The 23961-nt window shown below is 55.8% G+C and overlaps 1 protein-coding gene across 1 annotated transcript; it reads right to left on the minus strand.

Moving 5' to 3' along the window:
- Positions 1 to 1435: 1435 nt before the first annotated feature.
- On the minus strand, positions 1436 to 22167 carry LOC104568837 (capping protein, Arp2/3 and myosin-I linker protein 2; the record flags this gene model as incomplete). The annotated part of the gene is made up of 31 exons (XM_088534593.1): positions 22121 to 22167; positions 19545 to 19636; positions 19266 to 19316; positions 18846 to 18905; positions 16660 to 16781; positions 16298 to 16395; positions 15322 to 15392; positions 14496 to 14569; positions 13276 to 13351; positions 13100 to 13188; positions 12778 to 12872; positions 12292 to 12378; positions 11847 to 11956; positions 11446 to 11523; positions 11000 to 11076; positions 10753 to 10857; positions 10387 to 10456; positions 10097 to 10178; positions 8959 to 9055; positions 8535 to 8592; positions 8204 to 8376; positions 7328 to 7396; positions 6622 to 6715; positions 6452 to 6547; positions 5809 to 5937; positions 4730 to 4843; positions 4283 to 4458; positions 4017 to 4104; positions 3417 to 3548; positions 2627 to 2693; positions 1436 to 1727 (listed from the first exon to the last, which is right to left on the minus strand). Coding segments are annotated over exons 1-31 (3062 nt in total), but the record flags the coding sequence as incomplete, so codon positions are not given.
- Positions 22168 to 23961: the final 1794 nt, after the last annotated feature.

A 23961-nucleotide genomic window follows, 5' to 3' on the forward strand; every position in this document is an offset into this window, starting at 1 on the left:
GGCCTTCCTCTGCACTTGGGCACTCACGAGGCCCTGGCACAGGCTGCAGGGCGAGCGGTGGCTCCTGACTGACAAGAGGAAGGAACGTCTCTGTCAGTGGCATTTCAATCCATAATGACTTTTCATTACAGCTGGATTTATGCCGCTCAGGACCCATTCCAGCCATGCAATATCTGCTTTACCTGTCACATCGCATCCATCAAAGCCTCCCCTTGCCAAACACACCGACAGCATTCGGCAGCCCGTGTGCCTTTCCAGAGCACCCTGATGGAGTGGTCAGGGGCCTGGCTTGGCCTTTGGATTCTCCTTTGACAGCAGTGGTGCTATGTCCTAGTGGGACAGTGCTATGCCCTGGGCTGGCCACTACACAGTCTCCCAGCTGCAGAGAGACATGCCAAGGTGACACAGCCCGTGCCAGCCTGTGCCCAGGTAAGGCAGCCCTTGCTGCTTCCCCAGCCTCACCAGCGCCGAGGGGCTCCGAGCACGGGTCCCGGGCGAGGCAAGCGTTGCCAGGGACGTGTGCGCCAGGCCCTTCCGGCAGGACTCAGACAAGGGACAAGCCAGGCCACCTAACCGTGTCCCCGGCGGGTGGTTCTCCGGAGCATCCCACCCCAGCGCCCCTTGCCTGGAGCATGGGGGAGCCGCCTCCTCCTTCCAGGCCCTTCCAAGGGTGGGTGAAGGAGCAGGGATGGCTCAGACAGCAGCCAAAGGCCTCCGGCCTTTGCAAAGCCTCCACCAGGGCCCACACTGTCCCCCTCCAGCCTCTGCCTCTCCCAGGCCTGGTCTCCTCTCCGCATCCTGGTCCGACCGCATCCCAAAGTTACTTTTGGCTTCCAAAGCACATCCAGCAGGTTAGCAGCGTTGCTGCCTCCCTGCTCATATTCCAGCCGGGGCAAAGAGCTGGGATTAAATCCAGCCCTGCCCAGGTCAGCGGAGCCCAGGAGCCACCGCTGCCCTGACGTGTACAGCTCAGCCAAGGACCACGATAGCAGCCGCATTCACGTTTGACTGCCGGAGCTTCAGGCAGGGGCTGAGATGGCAAAGGATTTTTGAACCTTGGGAGAAAATTCAGCAATGGACAGCAGGAGATGGAGATGTTCACAGGCAGCTAAGCCCTCTGCACACAAACTGTTCTTTTCATGCCTGGATCTCACATTCCCCAGCTCTGCAGTACGCCAAATCCATCAGGAAGCAAAAGGAAGGACCCCGGAGACCCCCTCAAACAGCTGCCGGCTCCCCCCAGCTCCAAGGTGCACCCAGCAGGAGCTGGAGAGACTCAAACCAGCGGCGCTCTGCATATCTCCCACTGCTGCCTTGCAACAAATGCTGACTAACAGAATTCAACCCCCTGGAACGGTACCGGGGGGTGGGGGGGTGGAAAACAGGCAAACACACACAAAACCAACCCCTCGAGTTGGGAAAAAATAAAAATAACCAGAAAAATGAACCAAGTCTTACATTTGGCTTGCTCGGTGGCTGCTTGTGCCTGCGGTTGGGCCGGGGCCTGGCCTTGGTGCAGTGCTCCAGCTTGTCGCCGTGGGTCGGCAGGTCCATAAGGGCTGCGGTGTCGGGGGGCTGCGGGCGCCGGCCGCTCGCCGGCTCCGCATCCTTTGTGGCGGCGGGGCGTGCCGGCGGCGCGCTCAGTGCCGGCGGCGCCCGGTGCGCTCGCAGCCCGCTCGCCTCTCCGCTCGCCTCCCCGCTCGCTTGCAGCTCCAGCTCCGAGAGACCTGCGGGAAGCCCGGGCTGCGAAGGGCGAAGCGAAGGCGGCCGGCGGGGGACACGACGACCCCGAGCCTGGCGCGCGGCCGCCTTCGCTGCGGAGCTCACGCTGCGCCAGGCGGAGGGGGGGCCAGGCGGCCGCTCTGCCGCCGCGCGCTGGGGGAGAGCTTGCGCGTCAGCCCCGGGCAACCGCTTTGCAGCGAGCGCGGGGCCGCATCCTGCGATGTCGCGAGGGCTCCGGGAGGGCGGTTTTTTCCTTTTTTTGCTGGAGTCGGGGGGGGAGTGACGCAAGCGGCCCAAGAGGCGCCCTGACCCCGCGCAGGCGGCGCCGAGGCGGCGGGCACAGCTCGCAGCAAGGCCCGCGAGCCCCCGGCCAAGCACTCGGTTTTCTGCCACTCCCAGGGCGGCAGAGCCCTGATGCACCAGACTGAGGATGACCGTTGGTGTTTGGGGAGGATGGATGAGTGCGCAGCCAAGGAGCTGCTCCAGGACTGTCCCCAGTGGGTGGCTTCTTGGGCCATGCGGCTACACCAATTACATGTAACCTGGGCAGGGAGTGAGGACATGGTTGGGCTCAGCATGTCAGGGCATCCAGGGCAGGCACTAGGCACCTGGAGAGGATACGCTTGGTCTGGTCGGGCCTCAGCTTCTGCTGAAGCCTGGGAGCCCAAGGCCAAACAAGCAACATGGTACCCAGCACTGGGCCCGCTAGCACAGCAAGCTCTGAGCTCTCCACTTGCAGCAATCCCCAATGACCAGCTCTTGCCCCTCATCCTAGGTGTGTCCCGTGGCATCGTGACGCCCCAGTGGCAAGGAAACTGTCCCTGAGGACCTCGCTGCTGCAGGCTGCAAGGGATGCGCATGGCAGCAGCGCACAGGGGCCAGGAAGGCTGTGTGGCCACCTTACTTCTCATAGTTGGCGTGGGCCGGATGCTCCTGAAATGCTTGTTTTTCCTCCGCAGAGCCATCTTGTACTGCAGGGAGAGGAGGAGAAAGAGCCTGTTCGCAAAGCCAGCAGTGCTCTCACTGCCTGGTCACCGACAGGATGGAGGCGGATGGAGGCCACCATGGGGGACCAGTGTCTGCGAGCCACCTCCAGTCTTGAGCCTGCCACCAGCAGTGTCCTCTGTGACTGCCTGATCCAGCCAACCCTGGTCCTGTGCCTGTTGCAACCCCTCTGCCACCCTCAATGCCTAATGCTGGGCTCTCTCTTCTTGCTCCCACTCATCTTTAGCACCCAGCCAAAGCATCCTAGGCGCTGACCCTGCCTGAGCTGGGTGGCTTTCTGGCCATTTCCCCAATGCTGTGTGAGGGATGCAAGATCTGGGGGGCAAAAAAGCTGTTTTGGAAGACTGCTGTGTGACCCTGAGGTGGTGCCAGAGCCAGACAGAGCTGGTGGCACCACGGGTGAACCAGTTTCTTGGCTGAGCTAATTGCTTTAGCTTTGATCTGGCCTTAAGGTGGCAGGAGCGCCTGAGGGAGCTGCTCAAGCGCAGAGACACTAGTCTCTAAGGACAGCACTCTAATTTCAGCCGGTAAGGAGAATAAAAGCCCTTACATGTGGGCATCATGCAGCAGCAGGCTCGGGTGTCCGGCCACTGCCGCCTGCCATCAGACCTGATGCCTCCTGGTGTCACCAAGCCCTCGAGTAGCCGGGACACCGACACAGCACAGCCCAGCAGGGAGCAGAGCCCTACCTCTTCTGCGGCGAAGCCCTTCTCGGCGCTATCCAGAGGATTTCTGCCCCTCATCAGCGCAGTGACATCATCTTCAGTGGTCTCCAGCTGCAAGGACGGCAGGTCCAGCCCGTGCTTGAGGAGGCTCTCGGCCTAAACCATGAGGAAGCGTTCGAATCATTCCCTTGGCTGGGGTGCGCTCGCTGCCCCGTGAGCGCCGTGCTGCTCTGCTCCCTTCCCGTGCCCGAGATTTGTGAGCGGATTTAGGCCCGATTAGCCAGCTGCCGGTGCTGGCTGTGCCCTGGCGTGGCCGCCCTGCTCCAGCCTCCAGGAGAGCCCTGGTGCATGGGCGGCTGCTGCCCGGCTTCCTCCTGGCACCAGCCCCCTGCAACATGCCCTGCCGTGGGGCAGCTCCCGGACCTCAGCTGGGCTGGCGAGGAGCCATGGGGCATTAATCCTGCTGTGACGGCCGTGGGAGAGGATTACCTGGGAGTGGAAATCTTGCTGCTTTCCAGACAGCCAATCTGCAACCCCTGCGTTGGCTGGTGCCTGGGCAATGCCAGGACCTCCACCCCTCGTCCCCAGGAGGACCCACAAGGGCTGGTGCTTCCCGGCACTCACCAGCTTGCACTGGGCAGCACTCAGGTCTCCCAGCACGGCATCCACAACGCAGTCGGCCACAGCTGCTGTGACACACAGCTTGATTTCACTGGGAGCGGAGGGAGAGGTGTCAGAACCACCACGGACTAAGCAGCCCTGACAGCCCATCTTGTGGGTTGGCCACCAGAGGTGTCTCCATGTTCAGTGGGACATGTAGGGGTAAGGAGAGATTGAGCTGTGTGGCCACAGCAGCCCCAAGCAGAAAGGGGAGAAGTCACGTCACTCACTTCAGCTTGCTGAAGACATCGGTGACCATCTGGTCCAGGACAGAAGTGAGGTGGAGATGGTCCTGCAGGTAGATGCGCTCAGACATGGCATTGACCAGCTGTTCCCTGACTCCTCTCTTCTGTACCATGTCCGGGCAGAGGTTGTGCACTGTGTCCAGCACTGCCTGCATGATCGCCTGTGGCAGACCCAGAAGTTAGGGGGATGAAAAGGGAATTTTCTGCATCTTTTCTATCAGGATTCAAACGTTTTCCTAATTTGTCTTGGGAGATGTTTGGTACAGGGGGGATCTGGGTGATGGAGGTGATACAAAGAGCGCTGTTGGAGCGCACCGTGTGTCAGGCTGGCATCTTTTTGGCAGGACAGTGCCCACATCTAGGACTTCATCATCCCTTGGGCTGAAGCTGATGAGTGTCCCATGCCGCTGGGGGCTCCCAGCAGGCACCCACCTGGATTTCCCGGCTGCAAGCCTGCGACACTTCCTCCATGAGACACTCCATCTTATGCTGGAGCTTGCCGTTCTGGTATGGGGTGTTTCCTGATTCATACAGCAGAGGCAAAATCTGCAAGGGGAGGAGACAAGGTGTGGAGACACAAGGTGTGGAGGAGACAAGCAGCACACAGCAAGTTGCCTTTACTCTCCTTGGCCACGCATGGCGAGTCCTGGTCCATGGTTGCCCCATGGCAAGGCACTCCCTGAATTAGTTCGGGAGACCCAAGCATCTGGGCTGGGATTGGGCTCCCTGGCCTCGCTGCATTCTTCTCCTTGGCCTTTTAAATCCCACGAGAGGCCTTTCCTAACTCAGGAAGTTGATGAGCAACCCCTTTCTCACCCTGTTGCAGGGATGCATGCTCACCATGCACGACCATCTGTCCCCAAGATTTGGAGAACAGCGCCACGTCCCTGTAGAGCATCTTCACTGAGGTGTAGCCACCAGATGCTACCAGGACACGTGGCAGTGAGTGGGTGAGAGGCCCTCCTCTCCTTGTCTGTAGGAGCATCTCCCACCCTGCAAAGTCCCACTTGCTGTAGGTTGTGAAGTCAGTGCCAGCCCCACGCAAGCATGCTGTTGTGATGGTCTGCATCTGAAGCAGTTCTGCCCCAACCATGGCACCATGGCTCTTGGCCTCACCAGCTCATGTAGAGACTTTTGGACAGCTCCAAAGCCAGAGCATCCACAGCTCCCAAAGGAGGCTGGTGAAAGCAGGGCAATCTCCTTCCTGAAGAGGCTATACACTTCAGGATGAACGCACAGTTCCTAGGGAGGTTGCGCGTGTGAGAATTAGAACATTTGGGGCTTTTTTATAGAAGCTGTTTTTGAATATTTTGCAGGAGTTTAGCAGTGCAATGTACATCTGTAGCACTGATATTAATCTCAAAAATTCACTGCTTGTTAGTTAAATGTCATTAATAAATCAACACACTGCTTTGATCTTGGATTGAAGTCCCATAAGCAGAGTGCTTTTTTTTTCTCCTGTGATGCCAAGGGAAGGCAGCCCCAGTTTTCCTGGGGTGCAGCAGACTTACACTGACAGACAGGTTGGCGTTCCTGATGGCTTCCTCTGCGAAGAGGATGTCAGTCTCCACCTCCCTGCCCAGGCAGGAGCTGAGGACGTCAACGTGCTTCTGCACACTGAGGCAGATTTCGTTCACCATCTGGAGCACAGAGGAGATGCTGTCACACTCGATGCCTAAGCAGCACTGGAAGGCTCTGTCCTCTCTGTGATATCCCAGGAGGAGGAGGGGGACACATGGGTGCTGCCCCATCACGAGCCCCTGCAGGTAATTCTCCCCAAGGTTTTCTCTGCCTAGTGACCAGGGATACTGGACAGCAGGGATTTTCTTGCATGTGTTCAGCACATGAAGATGGAAAAACACTGTGCAGAAGGGGGATGAGCGGTGAGATATCTCAGCACTGAATTTGTTGCAGCAGAACGAAGAAGCCAGGATGGCTCCATGGGTATCTCAGCTCCATTCCCTCCTGCCCAGCCCTGCTCTCTTCTCCATGTCCCTCTATCCTGGGCTCAGAAGCAGCAGAGAGGTCTGTGCTGCTTGCAGGAGTCAGCATGAGCTCCCCGACATCTGCTTTGACGTCCTGCACTACCAAGATTACTCGCGCTGGAGCAGAGCAGCCATCGGTGCAGCGGGATGCGGCGCTTCGTGTTCTCACCTGTTCAGAGGAGGTGGTCAGGATGCCCTGCTGCAGTCGGAAGGTTTGGGTGGGCAGCGTGCGCCGCATTTGGTTCCTTGTCAAGCAGGACTGGATCTGCAGCACATAAACAGAGCCATGAGGAGGGGTCTTTGGCACCCCAGTCCTGCTCCCCAGCCCCCCAGTCCCACCTTGTGCACTGCCTCCTCTGTTTTCTCAGGGTTGCTCCGATACGCCTGCACCACGTCATTCATTGGCAGGGGCATGGACTTGAGGGTGTAGTTCCTGCGAGGCAATGGCACAGATGAGCGGTGGGGCAGTGGCACTGCCAGCATCTTTGCTGCAAGCAGACACCTATGTGGCATCTCCTGCCTTGCAGGGGCAGAGACTTGGGCATATCAGTCCCATGGTTTTATCACCACATAAAACATGTGCATGGGGAAAGCATTTCCCTGCTGACATAATCTAGTTTCCAGGGCTTTCAGGGATGGCTGAGCTCAAGCAGATGACCAAATCCCCAGGGAGTCTCAACAGGTCAACAATTTTTTCCATCTTTTGTAGACAGAAGAGAGTGGACTGCCCAGTTCTCACAAAAAGCATCGCTGTGTGTGGTTCAGAGTGAGAAAACACTGTGCTAGGTTGGGATACAGAGTGCCAGCACTCCTGGTGCAGCCTCTCAGTTCCTGTGGGAACCACAGCTCAGGAGCAACAGTTTCCCCTCTGGGTAAAACTTGACCCTACATCCTCTTAAGCAATGAAGGGGGAAATATGGCCATAACCAGAGCTGTGAGATGCACTTGCTGCATTTGGGGGGCCTGGGAATGGTGACGTCCTGCTGCTAAGGTCTCTCGTGCATGGTGGTAGCAGGTTAGGACAGCCAAGCTGCCCCTTCTCTACCTCTCCAAGGCCTGAGCCACCTCCAGGAGTCCGTGGCCAGTTGTATTGTTCCTGTCCCAAACCACGGTCCTGCAAAGAGGACAAGAGTGAGCTCTCTCCAGACCGACACCACATCCCATGTCAGTTCACCATGGGGGACACCAGCCTGCTCCCCAGGGAGGGACAGACTGTGGCATGTGGTTGCCAGGAGCTGGAGGGACCATGCCAAGCTGCACCAATCATGCAGGATAGCAGGAAATCTCAGCCAAGCTGAACCCACATGCCAGGAGGCAGGGAAACAGGGCTGAAAATCTTAACCTCATGATTCAAAACCTATAAACTTGCCCCATGCAGAAAGCTGCAGAGTAGCTGGATATCTGGAGGGAGCGCAGATAGGATGGCCCTTCTCCAACAGGCATCACTGCCAGCAGGGGCAGAGGTCCCATGGAGCAATGTCTCCAGCCGAGAGACCTTTCCCAACTCCCTGTCCCCTGCAGAAACCTCTGCCTTTCCTTTTCAGGCAGGATTTGGTAAAATAAATAAAAAAATAAGAATAAAGACATTTAAGGGACTGGAAACATCTCTCTGCCAAGGCCTGGGGCAGTGAGGCCAAAGTATGGATGAGCAGCGACCACAAGGCTCCATCTCCAGCATCCTGGGCTCATGGGAGCCTGGAAAAGAGCTGTCAAATGCTGGTGTGGAGCTGCCAAGGCATGGTCATAGCACCCAGCTGCTCTCTGGGAATGGCCAGGGTTGCAACTGTGGTCACAAGGAGCCACAATAAACCTTCTTCAATGGCACCAGCTTCACAATGGTGACCGTCATGTTGAGTTGACTGGGCACGGTGTGGACAGGGAGAGGATGCCCACAGGAAGAGGAGCTTGTGGCCACTGCTACCTGAGCTTTGTGTTGATTTGCAGGGCTTTGGCCAGCATTTTGGCACCGGTGTCTCCCATAGCATTGCCGCTGATGTCCAGCGCAGTGAGGCTGGTGTTACTGCCCAGGGCGCTGAGCAGGACATTGGTTCCCAGCTTGAGGCGTGACTCAGCCACGGACAATGACTGGAGAACCTGGAAGAGGGAAAAGGAGGGGGATGTGTCTGTCATGCCAAGCTGGACAATGTCCCTTGAGCAGAGCTTGCAGAGAGTCATGGTGGTTGGTGAGAGGCAGTGCATGGGTGGGATGGCTGGAGCAGGTAAGGGCCCCAGGGATAGCAGGAGGTACTTACACAGTCATCTTCCTGGGTGATCTGGACAATGCGGTGCAGGACATCCAACAGCCCATCTCTGCAGGAGAGGCAGATAGCTATGCATGCATTCCAGTACCATGTACCCCCAGAAGATCATGGACAGCTGCCAAAGCACAACCCTCCTGCCTTTGCTGAAGGCACCAGACACATCAGCCTCCTGCCTGCCCACATTTCAAGAGGCTGCAACCTGTGTCTGTGATGCCTGCACTGCAGCAAGGACTGGGTCAGGAGCAGGTGACAGTCCCCTCATGAGTTGCTGATACAACAGAGCAGGCAAGCTTCCGAGAGAAGACAAGGCAATCCCTGGCATTCCTGATTGGCCCAGGGGTCAAGTGGAGAGAGAGAGAAGTGAGGTGGACGCGGTGCTAAGACCTGGGGACAAAGTGCTACAGGTTGCACTTACTTGGATTTGATGTTGAAGTTTTTCCCCAAAGAGACATGCCTAATGGACTTGCTTCTGCCAATGGACAGCACCAGTGTCACCATATCAGAGTCAAAACCTGTGAGAGACGAGCGCAATAGTGAGACACCCAGTAGGATGCTCTGAGTGGTCCAGACGTCAAAGGGCTGGAGAGTGGTTTACAGCGCACTCTGTACCTCGCTCTTCCCACTACTCCAATGTCGCAGGGCAAGAGGCACCCAAGATCTGCGGGCAAAGCCCAAGAGGATATAACTCCAAGAGGAATTTTCTCCCAGGCCACCACCACAGATTTTCTTTGACTGCCTCTGTACACCCATAGAGATGAAGCTGTCCCTGGTATCCCCCTCCTCCATGGAACCAGCAGGCTCCAGCTCACCAGAGAAATGGATGGTATGCAAAAATACTACAAGAGCAGCTTGATCTCTGCAGAACTGGTAGTGCCCTGGCTAATGTTTTAGGGGCATATGCCTTTTCCTCCCAGTGAAGAAAATGACTGCTCTTATTAAGTGAAGCAGAAAAATCTGCAGTGCTGGAGATCTACTGGACAACATACAGCTCTTATGCATTCCCTGTGTCTCCAGCACAGGGTTGATGTCTGGGGAAAAGCAAAATAAAATTACATTTTGGAAGAGGTTGGCCAGAGAGTTTTGGAAGCCAACAAGCTTTTGGAGCATTTGTGAGCCAGAGAAAACATGAGCTGATTTTGCAGGACCCTGATATTTAGAAGAGAGTACCTCAAGATCATGATCAGTTAAGTGTTACCAAACAACATCAGCAGCATCTCATATACTTTCCTCATTACCCCCACCCTATCAGCATATCATTTTTATATTGATATCTGTGTGTAACTGGTGGTATCTTCACCCCAAGGTGGGTGCACACTTGTTGTACAGCACAGCCAGGCAAGGGTACAGGTCAGCAATGATGCAAAAGTGCCAAGACTCTTTCTGACAGACTGGTGTGACCCTACTCGTCTCTCCAAAGCTGCTCCATCTCCCTGGGGGCTCCTACAAGCTCAGGAGATGCTGGGTCTGAGTCAGCCTCTGCTGAACACCCTGAGGCAGCCATGCCTGTGGATGAAAGAGATTGCTCTGCTGGGTGAGGAAAAAATATGACCTACCGTTGTCGGACAGATCTAGGTCACTGACAGAACTGGCATCAGAGATGAGATCTTGGATGACTTGGGCCCCCGCTGATCTCAGCTTAGAAGAGAGAAACACATCAGTACAAGAGGAGGCACCGAGTCCTGCAAGGAAAGCAGGTGGACAGGGGATGGACCTTCCCATGTCTCCTGCCATGGCCTCTCCACCTCAGGGATGCACATCCCTAGGTAGGCTAGACAGTACCCTGGCAGGAGACTGCGCCTCATGCAGCTCATGGATGCTCACCATGCACAAGCTATCCCCTCACCTCACAGCTGCTAAGATCCAGGTGCAGGTCACTGATGCAACTGTTGTACGCCAGTCCTTGCAATAAAGCTCTGGAAAAGTCACCAAAGGCATTGGCTAGAGCAACATGGGGACCACCAGCCTCTGTGGGCTGCCGCGTGGGATAAGGGGGATAGGGAAAGGGTTGTTTCCCAGCAGGCATCCCCTTCTAATGCAAAGCCCTAAGCCAGGTCGCACTGGACAGCACTTGCCCATAATCTGTCCCCATCACTGGCAGAGCCTCTCCATCATCCTGCTGAGCCATTGCAAGGATAACAGGGGTGGCTCAGGCCCTAGAGCTGGACTCCGCATAGCTGGATGTCTTGCCAACTTGCTGCTCCCACCTTACCTTACAGCATCTGGAGGCAGCTTGGTACCTGCCAGGGAGATATGCCTGAGGGCACAGGCCTTGCTGAAAAATTGCTTGATGGCAGGAGAGACATCTTTTACCCTCCTGCAAGGAAAGACACAAAATAGTATCATCTCTTGTGCACGCCTGAAGCCACCCTGGCTGCCACTGTCTCCGGAAATGCCAGGCAGTCATTGCTGACTGGAGACATGGCCAAGAGCCCCTTCATTTCATGTGCTGAGCTTACTTGTGTGAATACACATTTTTTGAGAGATCCAGATGGACAAGGTTGGTGCAGCATCCATGGGCCAATGCTCCAAAGAGCTGCAGGGGGTGATAAGTTCAGACACGTTAGGCAGCACCACGACAGCTCAAGCACCCCAGACCCAAAAAGGGACAGTGATGATGATGGAGGAGACCCTAAGGCAGTGATCTGTCATGGCAGGGCTGCTGGGTCCCACCATTGCAACCTGCTCCCTTCTGTCTCCTGGCAAAGCAGGTGCCTCCCAGCCCACCCTGGCCATGGGATGCAGGACAGCACATTGCTGAGCTGGCTGCCATCATATCCCTGTCCCTGGGCAGCCCCGTGTCACACATGATGCAACTCGAAGACTGAGAACACATAGTGGGCTGTGGTAGTTTCTACAGCTGGTCACCAGCCACTGCCTGGGGTCCCCTTGCTTGAGTACTTACAGTGTCTAAGGAGCAGTCAGTGCCAGACAGGCTGAGGTGGGAGAGGGAGCCGCAGTGGCAGAGCAGGCTCTGCAAACTCTGTGGGGAGAGAGGGCTCAGCAGTCTGCCCAGGACCCCTGGTATCCACCCTAGGTCATCCCAGCCAACCCTGGCCAGCCTCCTCCCTTCCGATTGAGAAGGAGAAGTGAAGATGCTGACAAAATCACACAGCGACCCACACCCCATGCATGGGCCATTTGGTCCCCAGGGTGTCTCCTGGCTCAAGACAGATGGACCAAGGCCAGCCCTGCCTGTCCTCTGGTCGAAGCAGCAAGGCCGCCAGAGGAAGGAGGGTGTGCCCATGTGTGCAGGGGATGGTCTATCCCACAAGGTCAGAGTGGTGACCAGCCCAGAGCACTCACGCTAGTGTCATCCAAGGCCAGGGTGCCGGGGTTTCCAGAGAGGTCCAAGTGCCGGAGGGAAGAGCCGATGACTTCGTTAGCTGCTAGGGCCTGGCACAAAGTGCTCATTCCTGCTCAAGGGGAGACCAAAGAGACAGATGCCCACAGGTCTCGGACAGAGCCCATCCCTGCACTGTGAAGAGCCACACAGCAGGGAAAGAGAAAATTTCCTACATCCAGGGCAGCAGGACATTGTGCCCTCATATATGTCCCACCCAAGGCATCCCTGAGGACTGTTCCTTCTCCTCATTCCTTGTCACCCTGTGCACCCAGGGTGCCATGCCCAGTGAGGCACTGCAACATCATTTTGGTGCCAGCCTGGCCCCTCCAAGCCACGAGTGCTGTGAATGGAGTCTCTGTGCCTGGCCTCCCACCTGGGACCCGAAGTGTGGTCTCAGGGCTGTACCTTTAGCGGTGAGTGACGTCCTGGCCAGGTTGAGGCTCTGCAGGCCTTTGGGCCTCTTCTCCAAGTGCCGGCTGAAGGCAATTATCCCTGATGAAACAGAAGGCCCTGAGCAGCCATGACAGCACAGATGGGTGTATGCTCCACCCTCAGCTATCGTCCCCACAGTGCAGGGCAGCTGAGCTGCTTGCTGCAGGCACAGCAACACAGATGGGTGTCTTGGGCTGCTGGAAAGCTCAAGGGCCGGGAGCTGTGGAAGGAGGCTGTGGGTTGCTCCAGCCTGCACAGAGAATTAGGGTTTGAGAGCAGAGCCAGCTCGTTCCCGTTGCTGCTCCCCGCTGGTGCTTCCAGGAAGGGAGCTGCCTTTGCCCAGCTGCCAAAGGGACACGGATGCAGGGAAAGAGATGAAGGGAAGTCCCAGAGCAGGAGAATAAACAACAATTTATATGAGCTTAAACTCATCCGTGACATGGCGGGAGAACGGGGTACCTCTGTCTTCCAGCTGGTTGCCAGCAAGATTGATGGTGTGTAGCATGGAGTCAGGATGTCTGCTGAGTGCCTGGGCCATCCTCTGAGCAAAGTCACTGAAGAGAGAAGGGCATATGGATAAGCTGGGCTACATTGCACTGTGCATGCAGAGACACCTATAGATTCAAAATTGACAAAAATTTTTGCTGTTTTAACATTTTGGGGACATAATCAGCTAAATAGCTGGAGGTTGAGGAAGCTCCCTGTACTGGCAATTATCTGTCACTGTCCAGGCTGCATCAATAGAACAGAATACACTCAGAAAAGCAACACGTTTCCTTACGCTTTTAGCCCACTGTTTTCCAGCACCAGCTCTTCCAGTTTCACTGATTTGCTCAGCATATACAGGAGTTGCTCTGAAACCTCCAGGTTCTGCAGATAAAGAAAGCTCATCTGAGAGCCTGGGCAAACCCCGGGGCACAGCTCCAGCAGGACCTGAGCCGCGTGATAGGCGCTCACCAGTCTGAAGTCCTTGCAGTAGAGTCTTGTGAACCACAGGTTGAAGGACAAGGCAGCAACACTCAGTGCCACATCCCTGCAGGGTGACAAGGATAAGGCAGTCAGAGGCCAGGCTGAGAGTGGCTGCCCACAACCGCCCCTGGAGCCTGCAAACCAAACTGGTGCACAACCACAACAGCTTTGGTGTGCACTGCCACCACCACCCAGGTCATACCCCACAACAGTGCACAAACACAGTGTCCACCAGGACTGAGCAGCCAAGGCATTTTTCAGAGAAGACCTGTGAGTTTAGAGCACCTTAAGAACAGAGCTCCTTTTTTTTCCAGATTGATTTTTCTGTTCCCTGGCAGAAACAATCGAAAATGTGGATGTCCCGGTCAGGATGTCCATTTTTGTTTTGAACTCACTTTCATTTCAAGAACAACACATGTGCTTGACTGAATAGAAAGTTGCTTTGTGACTTTCTGGTCCAAATAAATATCCATAAATGTCCCCATTCAAGTGGTCCTAATACAGATCACCCATTCCCCAAAACGAAAAGCCCAGACTTTTGATTTACTCTCTCCCAGGCGGCAGATGAGAGCCTGGCCAGCTGCCCTACCCTTCAGATAAAACTTTGCTCCTTTTTTCTAAGGCCACATCTCTGGATATGTCTGTATCTGTCTAGATATGTCTAAATACGTGAGTATGGATCGGGTTGGAGGCCTCAGCTGGTGGGAAGAGCTGCTAGGGCAACCTGAGCCCAAGGCTCTGGGCACAGCCTGAGCTCATCACCTCATTTGGAGGCTAAAACCCCATAGCAGCTCTCTGGGGCACTGGCAGGGCTACAGCCTGGAGGGGAGGCAGAGAAATGTAAATTTTTTGCAGCTGTTAGCAGAGCTGGCTGTTTTGCATAGGGAAACACCTGACAGACACAAGCTGTGACCGACACGGCCTTCAGTTTTCACCTGCTTAACTGATTCTTGGGGTTATGAAAGTGCTAAAAACAGATAGGGAAGTGTCCCTGGCCTGCAGCCAGCAGGGCATGAACCTACCATCCTTGGAGCAAGTAAAGAGATAAAAACCACCAGCATGAGAATGGAAAAGCACTGTGCCACGCACAAGCTCCTGCCATGGACAGGAAGGAAGGGGACAAGGGCTGGCGCGTGCAGGGCAGCAGGGCCAGGGTGCCTGGGGCGCTCCTGCCTTGGTGACGCCTGTGGCCGGGCTGAATGACTCACCGGCTCTCCAGGTGGCTGAAATCCAGCAGATTGAACTCCCGGCAGTCTTGGCTGTGGTAGATGTTGTCCACATCCTGCCAGACAGATTAGATAGGCAGGGCTCAGTGCCAGGAAGGGCTTCAGCACCTGCTGCCATGCCTGGCAAGCTGAGTCATTAGTGGAAGGAGCTACGTTTTGCCCCGAGGCCGATTCCTTGAGGACCCTCATCCATGTACCCATTTCCCACAGCCCTCAAAAGCCTAGGCAGATGCCGGGAGCCTCATGTCTGAATGCACAGCCCGAAACCTTCCTAGGGACAGAGGCAACAAAGCGTATGTCCCATACTGGTACTACTGTTCCCCAGGCTGTGGTGGCTCCTTGACCCCTCCTCTGCAAACTGGTCAGTAGAAGCCAACGAATCCCCTCTGTGTGGGAATATGTGGTGGAGACAAGGGCCTGGAAAGATGTGTGTTCAAGTCAGCTGATGTCCCACAGGAGAAGGAGGACACACTATCTTGTTGGGGCTGTGGAGCTTATACGTCAGCCTGAGAAGCTTCCTGGTCCGAAGTACCTCATCCTCCCTTGCACTTCATTCTACCTCATCAAAGAGAAGGGAGCACTCAAGGATGTAAAACTGTTGTTCCCAGCCCCAGGATGCTCCCATTACCCCAGGATACTCCTTGCCCTTGAGATATTCCCAGCCCTGGGATGTATCCAGGCCCTTATATATTCCCAGCACCCCGGATGCCTCTGCTCCTGGGATAGCTGTGCGTGGAGGCACCAGTGAGCATCCCGCTTCCCTGCCCTCCCAACAGCCTGCTCCTTTCTGCAGCATGGAGCAGCTTACCCACTGGATCTCCTCGCGGAAGGTAAAGCCGTTGTAGTCGCACAGAGCAGCATATGTCTCTGAGAACCCACCTGCAAAGAGAAGGCAGTAGTGATGGCCTGGTGAGCAGACCTCCCCAGAGGAGCACAGAGGAGACCGCTGAGGGAGGCAGAAAGCAAAAAGGGGAAGGCAGAGGCTCTCCCTGCCCTCCTCAAAGGGGCTGCAGAATCCCTCTTGGTCCACAGCCCTGCCAAAAGGGACTGCACGATTCATGGAACTGAGGCAGCATTTCCCCTCCTGTCACCAGATCCGTGCAGGAGATCCTAGCTCCTCTTGCCTGTTCTCTCTCATCACCCCTTCACTAAGAGTTTTTTTTTTTTTTTCCTCCCATACAGACCCAGTGGTTACAGCCACATTGCTGTGGCCTCCTCATTATGGCTTCCCATGCTCCTCCCAATCTGTGGGACTTGGGCACAGTCCGCCTCTCCAGTGTGTCCATCAGCATCTCAGCTCCAGACTTGTGCCACCACCCCACAGAATCCAGGATCCAATTTCCATGCTATAACAACATCTCTCCAGATTCAGAAATAAGATGCCAGGCAAGTTGTGTTGCCATGGTGATGGCAGAGCTATGCCAGGACTGTGTCTTTTTAGCAACCACCCCTCTTTCCAGCTTATGTTGGCCTAATTCTGGTCCAAACAACTAGGACCCGGGCTTGGTGTTGTAGACAGGAGCTTCTATGGCTGTGGATCCTCATGGGTGGATGCATCCTGATGGTGCATACCCATGTAGCTGCCCACCTTCTTTCCAGGAAGCTGCAACCCCTCCAGACTGCCAGATAGGCTCCTTACTTGCACCTCGTTCCTACTCCATGAGATGGGGCACACTGGTGATGACTGTGTGGCTGGAAATGGGGGATGTTGGGCTGTGACAGATCTCCGAGGTGCTCCAGCCCTCCTGCCCATCTGGTGTGTGTGCAGGGAGAGCGACACTTACCGCAGGGCCCTTGGTTGCTCTGCAGCATTTCCTCCAGGGAGTCTGTGATCCTCCGGATCCTCTCGTACACATCAGGCGGTGAGTTCTTGAGCAGCATTCTGGAGGAAGGATCAGGGAACAGGCTGGGAGAAAATCATCCCCATCCCAGTATATGCCTAGCTATAACCCATATGCTAGGCCCAGATATACTCTTCCCAATGTGATCAGAGAACCAGGAACATCTGGCCTCCATCAGCATGGTTTCCTTTTGCTGGACTCCCAACCTGTTTTTTGCCTCTGTCTGAGCAAAGGATGGTTCCTCCAAGCTGACATGAGCCCTCCAGTTCCTACATGACAACCCCTGAGGACTACGGGACCCTTACCCAAGGGATGAGTCTGGAAAGACCTTCTTAAGTGACATGGTGACATGGACGACAACTTGCTCCAAATCATCAGATGACATAAGCCGGAAGGCATAATAAGATGTATCTGTTTCTATGGTAACCTGCAGAGGCCAAAGGATGGGAGACATCTGAGAAAGCTGGCAACGTGCAGCATCCCCAAAGCTGCAGTCATGACACCAACAGCAAATGGCCAGACGCTGCCAGGGCCACACTCTTGCTGCAGGAGTCCAACCTCTGCAGCTGCAACTGCAGCCAGAGTGCTGGAAGCGCAGGTAAGGTGGAGAGTAACAGGAATTTAGGACAAAATACAGTAAAGATATTGCGGTGTGCCAGAATAAAACATTAACACCCCCCTCCTCTGCCTCCACCCCCACAGAATTAAATAAGGTAACGCAAAAGCAGCCCCAACCAGAGAGGGCGAGAAGAGCCTCTGCTTGCAGCAGCCACAGCAACAACTATAGGATGATGCCAGCTTAAGGCTCATGGTTTCCTGGTGATTAGGAAGACGCAGAAGAATCGCTAGCAGCCTGTCCTTTTCTTGCCAAGAGCTTTAGGGATTGAAATGACCAAGATAGACCCAGTTTGGCAATGACTGCAGTGCTTGAACCTGCTCATACTCAACAAAATCTCCCTCCACCCTCAGAACTGCCTCCAGATCAGTTCTGCCCCTCACTGTCCTGGCAGAGAAAACCTTTTTGCTCCTGCAAAACTGGAAAACCTGGATGCAGCTGAGGAGACGGCAGAGCAGAAGTGCCTGGGGGGCTGTGGACGCATCCCTAGCACAAGCAGTGGGCAGGCACAGCGCACAGAAGCAGCTGGCTGGCTGTGTCTGTTGTGCCCAGCAAAGCCCCAGCCAGCTTGCTGCATTACGCAGCCTCCATGAAGGTTTCCTCCCTGAATTTGTCTCGTTGGGTTTTGAGGCTTTTTTAGCTCTTGGCTCCCACAAAAATCCCATGGCAACACATTCCCCAATTTAATTACATGCTGATTGAGATGTAGGAGGGAGATGACAGTTATCTGCATAAAGACGCAGCTTCTTTTTGGAGACGGGGCACCACGTGCAACTGCAGGGCCCATCTCTGCCTGTCCCAGTCTGGCAGGTGAAGAACCTCTAGAACTCTCCTAAAGCCTCAGGGCAGTCAGATGGCCTCAGAGGGAAGCCGATGTTGTGAACTTAGATGTTTTTTCCACTGCCCCATCCTGGACATCACTCGGTCCTGCTCGCAGCCTCGGAGCCCTCCTCCTCAGGATGCTCCTCTGCTCCTGGCATCCCTTCCCAGGATGGACAGGCGTCGGCTTTCCCGCTCTGCAGTCTACAATCATCCCATTCCCAGCCCCGGATGCTCTGCTGTCTAGAGGCTCCTGGCTTCCCCTTCTGCTCTCCCTGCCTTTCTCCTCTTTAACCCTGCGCTCCTGCCTGCTCTGAGCAAAGCGCAACTCAGAGACACAGCCTGCTCCTAAGAGGATTGTCTCTCTAACGTCAAGCAGCAGCAGCCCTAGTTACAAGTCAGGGCTCTCACTGGTGATGGTGCTTTAATGAGCAAAAGCAAGAGGCTAACGGAGCCTGCAGCCTTGGCTGCAGCTGACACCTCCAATTTGGGACACTCCATTCCTCTCCTCCATGGTTTGCTACCCCTGCCGTGCATGCATACCTTGCTGTTAAGAGGATTACAGAGGTTTAAAACACCTTCCTGCTAAATTTGGCTTTGCCTGGGTAAGCCAGGCACAGTTGATCACCTCATCCCTGCTGAGCAGGAGATGTCACCCGAATGCTGAAGAAGGCAGGTGCTGCCTCTGGTGGCTCTGCAGCGCGCATGGCCGTGTCTGCAGAAGGAGCGTGGGTGCAGACCCCGCGCTCCCCGCTCTGCACCCCTGAGCACCTCCCTCTTCTCTGGGCAACAGCATGGGCAAAGCCCTAAGAGGATTTCTTTGGAGGTGGCAAAAGGACAAATATGCTGGGAAGCTCCCAAAGCTCTGCGGTGGTGACCCCCAACATAAGATGAGTGGGAAATGACCTCCCCACTCCCGTCTCAGCAGCAGGCTCAAGGCCAGGGATTGCAATGGGGAGAGACGGGCAGGACATGCCTTGGCACTCCAGGTACCGACGTGCCCGACCGACACAGGAGCTGCTCAGAGTGGGGGCTTTCCCAAGGGGTGCCACTCACCAAGCTGGGCTCTTGCGCTGTCATCTCCCGCACCTCTAGGAAGCTGAAGCTGCTGTGCACCTGGTGGCAGAGAAGGGCTGGATCAGCCACAGCACAGGCACACATGCTCTGCCTCATGACCACCCAGGGCAGTGCTTGGCCACAGCTTCTCCCTGCACTTGGCTGGAGCCCTCCAGCCCCAAACCCTTAACCTGAGTGCCAGTGACCTGTTTTGAGCCTCCTGCCCCCATCTGCAGCCCCCAATGTTGCTACATGCTGGAGACAAACCCCACAGACAAGCCCTGCTCCCAGGAGAAATTCAGACCTCTGGTCCCACTGCTCAGGGTACTTTGGCCTTGCACTGGTGTCCCACGGTAGTGAGCAGGGCCCTCCTGGGAGCAGCGGGGCTCTGCTGTGGAGCAGAAGGACTCCAACACTTACCCTCACTGGCAGCATTGCCAGCAGCACGTAGGCTCGCCAGGGGGTCAGCACCTAGGCAGGAGAAACCACGGTGACAGGGGACTGGGTGACACAGGAGCTGCCATCCTGCTCAGACTGGTCCGCCCAGCCAACAGCTGAACAGGACGGCAGCTCCTGCGTCACCCAGGGCCCTCACAGTTCAGGTGGGTAGACGCTGCGTCCTCTGTACACTGTGGATTTGGGACCCTGAGCGAGCTCAGGCTAATAGCAAAGGGACAGAGTGATGGACCCTGCACATACCAAGACGTAGTCGTCGTACTTGGATTTCACCTGCAGTTGGACTGTCTTGACCAGGAGGATCTTCTTCGTGCCCAGGAAGGCAGCGATGCCCTCTGAAAAGACCGAGGTCCAGTGTGACTCATCTGTCTGAAGCTAGGAGTCACACTTGGTCCTTTTACTGTGTGCTTGTGATCTGCTGCCCGGGAGGGTGCATGGCACAACGTGCCCAAGATGATTCCCCTGTTACCCCAAGCACATCCAGAACTTGCCACTCCCATGCCAAGAGGGAGGACTCAAGGCTAAGGGGAGAGGAATGGGATCTAGCCATGCATACCCCTCTGCGGAGAAGGTAAACATGTGGCTGCAGCTCTACTAAATCACAGCAGCAGCCTGAGCAATCCTATGACATGACACAAACCTCCTCCTTGCCAAGGGGGGGCATCCCCCGGCAGCAGGGATCTGCCACCAAGCTGTCATAGACCAAAGGCCCAAAGCCCTCACCCAGCCTATCTCTGGTGGAAAACAGGGACTGGTCCTCATCACATCTGAGCCAGGATTTCCCCCATGACGTGCCAATGACATGTACTTCCATATGGAACCAGCTCCATGACCCGTGCTCCCCAGCTCTGTGCTGTGTGGCAGTGGCATCCCCATGCATAAGGCTATCTGGACATGCCTCGCACCAGGTGTATGTTCTTTGCAATGAATTCCAGTCTGGCCCTTCACCCCTTTCCAGGGAGAGGCTCTTTACTTGGGGCCTTGCAGAAAGGAAGCAGTTGGCTTTGGTATCATGCTCTCCCTCACAGACACAAACCAATCTGGCCCCACAACCCTTTTCTCTAGCCACCTCTGAAGGTAGACGCTGGTGGCACCATTTGCTCTCTCCATGATTCTGTGGCAATGATGGAGGTATCAGATTGAACTGTTGGTGCCTGAGGGCTTTTCCGGCAAGCTGTGTGCTTCCTCACAGACCTGGTTTGCATCCTTGTGGCCGCTCCGGTGGTACCTCCGCCTGCCCATTGGCAGGTGGGGCCCTGGCTACAGCTGTGACCAAGGGCAGTGGTTCAGTGCCACCCAGCCTCCACAGATGTGCTGCTTGCCCACCTTGGGTGGGATCCTTCAGGACTTCTCCCTGGGTTAATTTAGGGTTTTATTAGGGTGCCTAGCATTTGATTTCAATATAACATACATCTGCCTACTCATTCTGGGGTTACACTGCACATGTTTGGAATAGACTTGCTCATAGGGAACCAGGCACTGTGGGACAGCTTGTTTTGCCTCCTTTCTTCCTGTACTTAGCCATAGGGCCATGTGTACTTTCCACCCCGAGCTCCTCAGTATCCCAGATAAGTCCTGCCCTCCTCATGGTGCATCCAGAGATGTATATATACTTTTCCTTTCCATATATTTTTTGGGGAAATCGTCTTGGCCATGACACGCATTGGTAGCCATGCGTGCTGGCCACCCCATGTTGGCAGTGCTGTCACTATCCCATGATTGTTGTGGGCAAGCCTAAGCCCCAGTGCCATCTGCTGTCTCTCATCCTGAGCTTTACTTCACCTCTCTGTCTAGCTGCTCCTCTCTTCCTCATGATTCATTCCCTTTGCTCAGAACAGGCTGTTGTGACTGGAACTGTAACTGCCTGCCTCCTTGCAGAGCAGACCAAGTTTCTGCAACAACACGGTTCACTCCGGTCCTCACTGAGGCTGCCGATAGCCCTGTTAGCTCCTCTACTAGCAGCAGGGACTCATTAGCTCATATCCCTCATACATCAAGAGTTCTCCTGGCAAAGCTCCTGCCTGGCTTTCCGCACCACATGACAACACTGCCCAATCTTTTTTTTCTGAGCACCTATCCCATCTGGAGGATTTTCTTTGCATGTTTGCGTCCAGAAGGGTCTGCTGCTTTGATCAATGCCAAAGAGAGCCAAGGCGGGTGAAAGAGGAGCACACAGGTCCCATGGCCTAGGCCACTGTGTGCCTGGGGATGCACCAGGTGGAGGTGGGCATCAGGTCTGCGGCAACAAGGCAGCCCAGGCCTCCCCACCCTGCCGTGAGCAGCAGAGGGGCTGGTGAAGCAAGGGCCCTTCATCCTCCCGCGGTCATCCGGGTTTTTGGTCAGATCGTGGAGGTCTGGGGCTTTCCCCGAAGCACCAGTAGTGGCTGGCCACAGTATTTCACACATCCCTCCTGCGGCCCGAGATCCGCGGCAGCGCTGTGGGCCCGGTCTCTGTGCGAGTGCGGTGCCAGTCAGGGAACTACTGGAGACCTCCCAGCTGGCAAGGGGGTCCCAAACCCGCACCCGTGGTGGCCCCGTGCTGCACCTGCAAGCCCTGCTGGTCAGTCTGAGCCTCACAAAACCACATCCTTGATGGTCCAACCTGCTATTAGAGGACATTTTTGCTCTAAGCAGCAACCTCAAAGGAGCCAGGGTTGCAGCCCCATGTCCTAGGCCCTGCTCAGATGCCCCTGAGCTGGGGTTCATAAGGAACCCACTGGCAGCCCACCAGCCCCAGGCAGCCGTGAGGGCATCGGAGCAGGCCCTGCTCAGCAAGCTCCGTGTGGCATCCCCAAAGCCTGCAGATGGGTAAGTCTTACCTTGCAGCTCGGCAGGGATCCCTCCGGACGACACAGCCATCGCTGGGACCGCGGCGACCACCCGGGGCACGTGTGGAGGTATCAGGGCAGCATCCTCAGCACATCCCCTGCTTGGAGCAAAAGGCACCGTACTTGGAGGAAGCACCGAGGTTACCAACCGGCAGTGCCGCTGCCTCGGCACCTCCTCCCCCTTCCAGCGCTCGGTGCCTCTTCCTGCCCCGTCAGGCAAGATTTACTGAGCCAGCAAGAGAAGAGAAATGAAAGCGACAGAGCGGGCAGCCCACGCAGCCCCACTGCACCCGAGCTGCCGGCCCCAAACCGGCTCGCTGAGGCGGGCCTGGCCACAAGCGAGGCCAAAGGCATCCCTGGGAGGAGAGCACTGTGCTCCTCACTCTCCGCCTTGGCCCTTCTTCTGCCACGTGGGATAAAGTTCTCATTTTGCGTGCGTTCCTCCTCCTTGGGAGCAGCATCTTCTCCCCTTGGCTCCAGACTTAAAGCTTTAGGGGGTGTTGATTTATTCTTGTCCTGCGTCCCTTGCTGGGAAGTTTATGGATGCCCGTTCCCACCTCAAAGGTGGCTGGGAAGCACGAGAACAGCAGCTCTGCTCCCGTGCAGGATACTGGACAAGGGGGCTGCCCCAGGCCCTTAATGTGACACTGGGCAGCTGAAAGGCTCTGGTGCCAGTGACAGGGCACTGCAGATGTGACCACTTGAGCAGAGAGGCCCCAGGTGACAGATCAAAGTGTCCTCGGTGAGCACCGCTGTGGCATAGCCACTGACTCGAACTGAGCAGGAGAGGCAGAGATGGGGATGGAATAACCTGGGACAGGCTGATCCCTGAGTGACACTGGGACCAAGCAGAAAATGTAGTGTTTTCAGATCATCCTTTAACACAAAAGCAAGGCAGGAAGTGATGCCCCTGCAGACACTGTTGTCTCCATAGAGCCCAACCACAACGTGCCTTGACTTGCCAGTTCAGGGAAGGCAGCTCAGGAGAGCACAGCTGAGGCAGTGTCTTGTGTAGGAACAGAGCAGTGGCAGCAGCCTTCCTGTGAGCACTGCAGCCAGGCCAATGGGCAGATAAGCACCAGTAAGAGGCAGGGTGTCCACTGCCCAGGGCAGGCTGTTCCCCTAGGGACAGCACTCCCTGGATCTATGGCTCTTCCAGGATGACAGGAGACTATGCTGTTGCTACCTGAACATCTCAGAAGGGACACCAGAACCCAGCTTTGTCATGGCTTTAGCAAGGAGATTCAGGATGTGGAGAGAACAACTGTCCCCTTGCACCCAGTAGGTGATGGCTCCTCTCAAAGCCTAGAGGCACTAAAAGAAGCCCTAAACTAGTGTCTCCAACCTGGGGGAGCTCTCAAGTGCTAGAAGCCAAGGGTGCTTCAGCAGTCAACTCAGAAACAATACCGGCCTCCCATGCCTGCTTTCCAGTGCTGCTGATGCCGTTCTCCAGTGCCCACTCTGAGGACAGCAGCCCAGGCACTAGGGATGGCAGTTGGGCAAAGCAGATAGATCTGGAGGCCATGAGAAAAAACAAGGGGACCCTGCGGCAGCACTTGTTGAGGCCACACGACCTCCCATCCTCAGCAGGACTTGCTCACAGACTTTTATCCTCTCATTCTGCATCCATCTTTGCTATTACCACACTAAGGGAGAGATGCTGGCAGCAGTCTGGAAAAGAGCTGAGCTAACGCCACTTCCAAGTGCCTGTTAGCTCAGCGTGACCAGGGTGGTGGGTGACAAAACCATGCACGCTAACCATACCCTTCCACATATGGTTTGAGGTACAGCTTTTCCGGTGAGGATAACAGTGGAGGGATGAGTAGACTGCA

This window comes from Tinamus guttatus, unplaced genomic scaffold, assembly GCF_059628265.1.
Source record: "Tinamus guttatus ecotype Peru unplaced genomic scaffold, ASM5962826v1 Tinamus_guttatus_pri_ptg000576l, whole genome shotgun sequence".
NCBI lineage: Eukaryota > Metazoa > Chordata > Aves > Tinamiformes > Tinamidae > Tinamus > Tinamus guttatus.